Source organism: Lycium ferocissimum, chromosome 8, assembly GCF_029784015.1.
Source record: "Lycium ferocissimum isolate CSIRO_LF1 chromosome 8, AGI_CSIRO_Lferr_CH_V1, whole genome shotgun sequence".
In the NCBI taxonomy this organism is placed as follows: domain Eukaryota; kingdom Viridiplantae; phylum Streptophyta; class Magnoliopsida; order Solanales; family Solanaceae; genus Lycium; species Lycium ferocissimum.
Window position 1 is genome coordinate 42,859,214 of NC_081349.1, and position 8,877 is coordinate 42,868,090.

At 33.7% G+C, this 8,877-nt stretch overlaps 1 protein-coding gene across 1 annotated transcript; it reads left to right on the forward strand.

The window, feature by feature from the left end:
- Positions 1-5,633: 5,633 nt before the first annotated feature.
- Positions 5,634-8,087, forward strand: LOC132068527 (peroxidase 3-like). The gene is made up of 4 exons (XM_059462145.1): positions 5,634-5,931; positions 6,515-6,712; positions 6,890-7,052; positions 7,546-8,087. The coding sequence occupies exons 1-4, from the start codon at positions 5,728-5,730 to the stop codon at positions 7,962-7,964; spliced, it is 984 nt and encodes a 327-aa protein (XP_059318128.1). The 5' UTR covers positions 5,634-5,727; the 3' UTR covers positions 7,965-8,087.
- The last annotated feature ends 790 nt before the right edge of the window (positions 8,088-8,877 follow it).

Sequence of the window (8,877 nt, forward strand, 5' to 3'; positions counted from 1 at the left end):
TATTGGTTCAAATATACCCTTCCTCCATTAAAGTTGTCCAAGGTGGACATCCGATCCTATGTGGTACTAACATTTGATGAGATGGACGCCACGTGGCATGCCACCTCAACACTCCTTACCCATTTTACCCCTCCCCTCTATTTGTTCTCCACCACTAAAATGCTTTCACTATGATCAAGAGCTAAAGAAGTGTAATTTTTTTGCTAATTCACCTTCTTTTTCTGTTGTGATGGAGAGCAGAGGAGCAATGGCGGCGGCAATGATGGTGGAAGGGAAGGAAATTTTAGTGGTGGAGAACAAATAGAGGGGAGGAGTAAAATGGGTAAGGGGTGTTGAGGTGGCAAGCCACGTGGCGTCCATCTCATCAAATGTTAGTGCCACATAGGATCGGATGTCCACCTTGGACAACTTTAACGGAGGAAGGGTATATTTAAACCAATAGTATAACAGTACGGGCATATTCACCCAAAGTATAATGAAGGATATATTTGGCCCTTTTCCTATATAGGCCCACGTATAATAGATGTATAATTGTCTAAAATCAATATAAAATTCTGTATACTGATTTAAGAAAAAGTAAACAATGAATCCGACCCGCTTATTATATAAAAGTTACTTAATTAATCTTTTCTTTTTGGAAGCACTTATTTGCTTTTAATGGGTATAAATCATTCAAATATTGCAAAGAATCTTGAAATCATTAAAACATTCACTTAAAAGTTATTACAAATACCGCTATGCTTCATCAATTACAATCACATAACAATTACCTCCACCGCCATAGATTCGACTTTTCTAAATTGTACCCAGCTACTACAATCACATGCATCAGTATGTTAGAAATTGTTAAGTTGTCACATGGACCTCTTGGGATAAACCTATGATTTGCTGATTAATGTTCATCTGAAAATTTGAACTAATTTGTGCTTCACACTTAGCTTAAACGCTTATCATTTGACAGATTCACTAACGCAAGAGGTTTTAAAAAGTTTCTAATTTGCTTAGTCTGAAGTCTAAGGCTGTCTAATGGGACGGGATATCCCGACCCGTAAGCTTAGTGGGATGGGACGGGACAAGGGTTTCGTCCCTATCCCGTCTCACTTCTGTCCCAGCCCCCCAGCCCCTTAATAAGTCCATCCCCATCCCATTCCGTCCCACTTAAATCATCCCATCCCTCGTGCCGACCACTCGCGTCCCACTTAAATTAGAAAAATCATGTTTGCACTTTTTAAATTTGCAATGTTATCAATTTAGTTTTGAAGTTCACTTTAAATTATTGTCATTTACTAAATTTATGTAGTCTTATCTTACACTCTCATCTATTTATTATTTTTTAGTGCTTAAATATTTAAATTAAAAAAAATCCCACTAACGCGCCCGCTCAGTCCTGTCTCGTTAGCTTAGTGGGATGGGACGAGCCTAGTGGAGGTTCGTCACCTCTGTCCTGTTCACTAACGTCCTGATGCCCCTATCCCGTCAAGAATTCGTTCCCTCCTGTCTCGTTAGACAGCCTTAGTCTGAACTAAAAAGAATTGCATACATAAAATTTGAATATGAATTAGCTAAACCAAGATGATTGATAAACATTAGTCTACACCAAGCTAATTGATCTAAGGTGCTCTAATCTTATATTATCTTCTTTATAAAATACAAAATAAAGTTGTCTTTTGAAGCAATGAAAGCTATAAAAATGGTACTATACAAATTCATCATCATTAAAATCTGCCCAAAAAACAGGTGAAATAGGGAAATGAAAGGAAAAGAAACGAATATTAACGTGCCAAGTGACTTTATTATTGCCTCAGAATCCTTGCAGAGGTAGCACATGCATTAACAATCTCTATTCTGGACTTTTCAACGTAAATCCAACAGAAAACATATGGTCCCCTAAATTCAAGTTTGAAGTTCACTTTAAATTTGTGTTCATTTACTAGAATTTATGTAGTCTTGTATTACAATATCATCTATTTATAATTTTTCAGTGCTTAAATATTTAAATTAATAATAAAAATAAAAAATCTCACTAAGTCTAGTTGTTCGTCACCCCTCCGTTCACTAACGTCCCGTTAGCTTAGTGGGATAGGACAAGCCTAGTGGTTCGTCACCTCTATCCCGTTCACTAACGTCTCGGCCCCCCTATCTTGTTAAGAAATCGTCCCGTCCCGTCCTATCCCGTTAGATCGCCTCTGAACTAAAAAGAAATGCTTACTTAAAATTAGAATATGAATTAGCTAAACAAAGATAATTTTTTTTAATTGAATACTTAGTGGGGCTTTTATTTATATGGAAATAAAATAACAAAAAAGTCCAAATAAAGAGGAACAAAAAGAAAATATCGGGAATCTAGGAGCTTCCAACCCAAAAAATTCCCAAATCAAGCTCCAGCTCCAGCTCCAAATCTTTGATCGATTTTCCGAGCTAATATTAGTCTACACCAAGATGATTGATAAATATTAGTCTACACCAAGCTAATTGATTCCTAAATTTGATCTAATATGCTCTAATCTTATGTTAATCTTCTTTGTAAAATACAAAATACAGTTGTCATTTGAAGCAATTGGAGGTATATACCCTACATATTCATATCATTAAAACCTGCCCGAAAAAGCAGATGAAACAGTGAAATGAAAGGAAAACAAACGAATACTAACGTGACAAGGGATTTATTAACGTGACAGAGGGAGCACATGCATTACCAATCTCTGTTCTGGATTTTTCAACGTAAATCCAACAGAGAACAGATGGACCCCTACCACCCTGATTATAAGAAGGAAAATAAACTGTTGCATTATTAACCCAATTATTTATGAGAACCTGGCCAATTACTATACGTCAGCAATTGCTTAATAAAATTGGGCAATAAATTAAGAGAAAATTTCAGAAATAGCTATAGCTTAGAGCGTAATTACGAAACGTATCTATAATTTGCGTCTTCACAAAACGTAGCTAGAGTTGCTTTATCAGGCGAGTATTAGTTGTATCAGGCGAAAGAGTTGTATCAAGAAGGTATAAGTTGTATCAGGCGGGTATCACCTATATCATCGCATACTCTCAGTTGAATCGCGCGAAAGAGCTATATCAATGGATACTATATCAGTGTTTTAAAGGGCGGAAGCGTGAGGCAAGGCGTTTTACTTAACACGGGGCGAGGCGTTAGCCCTGAGGCATGAGCCCCATGGATATTTTAATATTTAATTTATAATATAGTAAAATAGCATAAATAACACAAAAATTATATTAAAATACATTAATAGTTTAAAAATATTAAAAACACTAAAGAAAACTCATAGAAAATAAAACTTCTAACATGATATTACAAGTATAAATAATGCAATGATATAAAAGTTATTATGAGATGCAAATCAACTCTAACATCTTACTTTCAAACAAAAAAAGAACCACGATTTCTTAAAATACATTACTTTTATACTATGCAATTTACCCCCTGAAAGAAAAAAATCAATAAATTTTATTTGTATATAATTAAAACGTCACTCCATGAATAAAAGCGAAATTTCAAATAGTGAAATAATAAAATATGATAATTTTGAGACATATAGGGCATAAACATGAAGACCAATGATAAGTGAAGATGTAAAATTCGTCAATCTATTTTTAAAATAAATTGTTAATTGCTATTCACCCTCACGGTGTTCTCAATTAGTAAGTATGCAATACTAGGGCTTGTTACTTGAGTTAGTCTCAATCTTCTTATTTCTATAGATGAAAAAACTATTAAACATCATTTTATGAAAAAACAGTGTTAAACCATATAATTTGACACATAATTTATGTAAGAGCTCTTAGACGAGCCTCGAGAGTTGGGCGTTAGGCGTGTTTAGGGCGTACAGTCGGCCGCTTAGGGCGTAAGCCTCACAGAACTTAGCCCTACACGTAAGCCCCGAGGCGAGCTCCGAAACTGCCTTTTAAATCACTAGCGTTGATAGCTACGTCTCATAAATCTTTGAAACTATAGCTACATTTCGTAAATACAGTAAATGTTTGCCACGTCCCCTTTTTTTTTTTTTTTTTTTTTTGCCACAGTTTAGAAATTTTATTTCTTGGGAATACAGACAGTGTTAGGATCTTCTGAAAATTAAATTAATTTGTTCCAAATTTATAAATTGAAGTTGTTAGTTGCTGATGAAGTTTTAATCACGTACTGCCATGTTCCAATTTCTGAAAACAGAACTATCTTTTGACTTGGAAATAGTTGTTATTACTGTATTCGTCTCTACATTTAAATCTAATTAGTTGCGTTTAATTATAGTAAGTACCTTATCTGGCTGAATAAATTTGAAATAAAACGATAGTTAACGATTTGACAATGACATGCCAAAAAGCATATTATTAGAATATAATATATGAGCTGTCTCGGCTGCTAAGGCCGTAGCAGGTACTAGCTCCTATTTAGTGATACAACTTGCATGTATAAATTTCCAGGAGCAGGTGACTCTTTCTATTTTCAATTCTAAACGCAGCCATCAAAGTAAGAAATAATTAGAGGGACAAAGTAAAGAACAAACACAAGATTTGATTTTCATGTGTATGTATATGTTTGTATGTGTAAAAAACTCCCAGTTCAATTTATTTGGCATAGTTTGATTCGATACGAGAGTTTTTTTTTTAAAAAAAAACTTTTAAATTTCTGGTTTTAAATATGTGATAACATTTGTGTTATTTTAAGACTTTTGACACTTGTGGCCTCAAACGGTAAAATTTCCTGCATACATCCTAAATAATACAATGATGTAGATTTTTTGCTTGACGGTTGACATGTATATGGTGTAATTTCAGACTAGAAATTGTTTGAACATTCGCAGTATTGTTGTCTTGTCGGTAGTAGTGTTGCATTGTTAAAAATGTCGTAAAAGAAAATATTACATTTAGTTTAAAAATTGTTACTCAAAAAAATAATTAAAAAATAAATAAATTGTGGCCTCAAACATATATACCATAACATTTGTGTCAAGGCCAATTAATGCGACAGAACCAGTAAATTCGGCTTAACTTCGGCTCACATCCTGTATTTTTGTGAATTAAACATTTTATTTAATTTGTACAAATATGTATTCAGAACTCCACAAGAAAAAAAAATTGTGATCCAGAACCCACATGCTAAAAATACTGACTCCACCTCTGAATTTTATGTGGCTGTAAAAGTTTCTTATTAAGGAAATATAGAATGCATCATTCTTTTCTTAACAGACTAACAGGGGATATCTAATGCCAAACAAAGTGAAACAGAGGGAGTAATAGGGTGTGTCCGGTATGCTGGAAGTAAACTTCTAGAAAATAATTATTTGAAAAAGCGACTTGTTTTCTGAAAAATATACTTGGAAATAATAATATCAGAAAATCGGATAATATCTTAATTTGATAAAAAAAATTGAGTATTAAAGATGAATAATGATGACATTTTTTAACTGAATCAGATAAGGAGTTTTTATGCATAAAAGAGGAAATGTGGGTCTGATTAAGAAATGTATGAATCTCACTGAACGAGTACAAACAAGAGACAGAGTGTGACTAATTAATCAATCAAACAAGTAGACTTATAGAAAATTACAAGTATAGTACTGAAAAATGCACATGTTAGTTAGCTTGTCAAAGTCCAGTGCCTATAAATTTCCATTTGGAATTGATGTGTGTATAACACAAACATACACAACAAAGAAAAATAAATAAGCTAGTAGTACTACACCTCTTTTGAAGATAAGAAACAAAATGGCTACATTTAGCTATTTTTGTCCTCTCATATTTATGTGTATCCTAGTGTCTAGCCATGCTCAATTACAACAAAACTTCTATGCCAAGAGTTGTCCAAAAGCAGAGAAGATTATTTTAGACTATGTCCAGAAACACATTCCAAATGCTCCATCTCTTGCTGCAGCCTTAATAAGAATGCATTTCCATGATTGCTTTGTCAGGGTAATTAATTAGTACTCTCTCGTTTCAATTTATGATTGTTACTTTTCATTTTTAGTTTGCTTAAAAAAAATCTCACCCTTTTATATTTAATAAGTTTGTAATAACATTCTTACTTTACCACTGTATTTTTACTCAGACTCACCAAAAATATTGTTCAGATCCTTCATGTACTATTTTTGAAAGATCCAACATGCACCCACCAGTAATTTTGAAGAGTGTGAGAAACATAACTTTTATCTCAATAGACTCTCTGACATGACATTTAAAACCACACATCTCAAGTGTTTTTTTTTTTTTAACTTTCTTAAATCTTGCCCTTCAAACAACAATAACAACAACAACATACCCAGTATAATCCTACAAATGGGATCTGGGGAGGATGGATGTATGTAGACTTCTTTGTGAGATAGGAAAGGTGTGTTTCCGATAGACCCTAGCTATGACATAAATTGTTTGAGATGGAGGGAGTAGGATACATATCTTGTGCTATTTCACATGAAGATATTCATTTGACAATTGCATATATAGTTAAAGTGCTATTTTCTTGGTTCTTTTTTCTTACCTTTTGAGGTTGTCATTGTAGGGATGTGATGCATCTGTGCTCTTGAATTTCACTTCAAGTACAGGAAACCAAACTGAAAAAGTGGGAATCCCAAATCTAACACTGAGAGGTTTCTCATTCATTGATGATGTGAAGAAAGTGATTGAAGCTGAATGCCCTGGGGTTGTCTCTTGTGCTGATATTATTACCTTAGTTGCTAGAGACTCTATTATGGTCACAGTAAGTCAAAAACTTGTATTATCTAATTTTCAACTTATTCCACCATTTTCTATTTGTCAATTATCACCATCTTTTTTCTTTTCTCTTTTTTGATAGGGAGGTCCTTTTTGGAATGTCATTTTCTATTTGTCAATTATCACCATCTTTTTTTCTTTTTTCTTTTTTGGGGAATGATAGGGAGGTCCTTTTTGGAATGTACCAACTGGAAGAAGAGATGGAAGAATTTCTAATGCTTCAGAGACATTATCAGACATCCCAGCTCCAACCAGTAACTTTTCCACTCTACAAACTGATTTTGCTAGGAAGGGTCTTGACCTCAAAGACTTGGTCCTATTATCTGGTAAGTCAAATTATTACTCTTTCATTCCAGTTTACGTCACACTATTTTCTATTTTTATATTTGGAAACAACTAACTACATAAGCTTTTCATTTACCCTTAATGAGAAGTTTTTGCAACCGCACAAATGATATGATATGTTTAAGCCACAAGTTTCAAAAGTCTCTATTCTTCGTTTGAACTACGTGTCGAGAAAAACTATGTCACATAAATGAAAATAATTTGACTCTCCAAATAGTAATAGCACCCCATATAATTCAAAATAATTACAAAAGATATTTCAGTAAATGAAAAACCTTATTTGCCCTTCAAATAATACTAGCTCCACAAAAAAACAGAAGAGAGGCAGTACACTCAGTTTTGGTCCTTTTCCTAATTTGCCACGTAGAATAAAAGAATCTCTTGTATATGATAAGGAAATGATTACATGTGCTTACTTACAATTTAAATAGAAGAAAATAATCTTACAAAAATCTTGTGTTTTAATTCCTTCAGGTGCTCACACCATTGGAGTCTCTCATTGCTCGTCATTCTCAACGCGTCTATACAATTTTACTGGGACTTTTGGTACTCAAGATCCATCTTTAGACAGCGAATATGCAGCTAACCTTAAGGCCAAAAAATGCAAATCACTCAACGATAACATAACAATAGTCGAAATGGATCCGGGGAGTTTCAGGACATTTGATCTTAGCTACTACAAGCTCTTACTCAAAAGGAGAGGCCTCTTCCAATCTGATGCAGCCTTAACAACAAGTACAACAACAAAGTCATACATCGACAAACTTGTCAAGGGATCACTCAAAGAATTCTATGCTGAGTTTGCTAAGGCCATGGAGAAAATGGGAAGGGTTGAAGTTAAAACAGGTTCTGCTGGTGAAATTAGGAAGCATTGTGCGGTTGTAAATAGTTAAGATGAATCTTTGGTTTTATCGGTTCATGATTTTGAGTTGGTATTTTTACAAGCCCTGCGTGAAGATGGCTTAGGCCAATATGTATCATGTTCCCTTTTTATTTGTTTCTTCATTCTTTTGTAACTTGATGGTTGTTTAAATAAAGGCTGAATATATATATATATATTGCCCCTTAAATTTACAATTTCATATAGACATTTAAGCTTGTTATACCTAATGAACACTTAAATTCGAGTCAAATTGTGTCGATTAGACACGATGTGATGAAATAGTTAAGAAAACAAAATATTTGTAGTACACATGCCAGTAATGTGGCAAAGAAGCCAATAAACTAATGTCACGTGGCTTTGATCCCAAATAATTAAAAATAAAAAATAAAAAATCTTTTGAACCACAAAAATAAAATAAAAATTACTCCATCCATCTCAATCTATGTGATACTTTTCGCTTTTCGAGTCGCTTTGACTAAACTTTAAAGCTATATTGGCTAAATATTTTAACTATCTATATACATAAGCTTAATATATGCAAAAACATTTTCTTAAACAGTGGTGCAGAGAGTTTCACATTTTTCATTTTAAATGGGTAGTGATTGAAGGTCGCAACACAACAAGTCATGTCCATCAATTGTAAAAAGGAGGTACGAAAATTAAATATCTTTTATTGTCCTTTTTGAAATATATTTAGAGTGGAAAAGGGCTAAAAATGCCCCTATCCTATCATATTGGGTTCATGAATGCTCATAGGGATGGCAAACGGGCGGGTCGAGTCGGATACGGGCCAGATCAAAAATGGGTTAACCAAAAACGGATTAATTACCCGACCTCCCCATATTTAATACGGATAAAAAATGAGTTACCCGATGGATAATATGGATATCCATATTATCCAAAACTGCTTCAAAGAAGCTGGC

Excerpts from the sequence above, each read along its gene's own strand:
- LOC132068527 (XM_059462145.1), top strand. The coding sequence starts at position 5,728 with ATGGCTACATTTAGCTATTTTTGTCCTCTCATATTTATGTGTATCCTA. Across the intron at positions 6,713-6,889 it reads GAGACTCTATTATGGTCACA|GGAGGTCCTTTTTGGAATGT; the intron begins GTAAGTCAAAAA and ends GGGGAATGATAG. Across the intron at positions 7,053-7,545 it reads AGACTTGGTCCTATTATCTG|GTGCTCACACCATTGGAGTC; the intron begins GTAAGTCAAATT and ends TAATTCCTTCAG.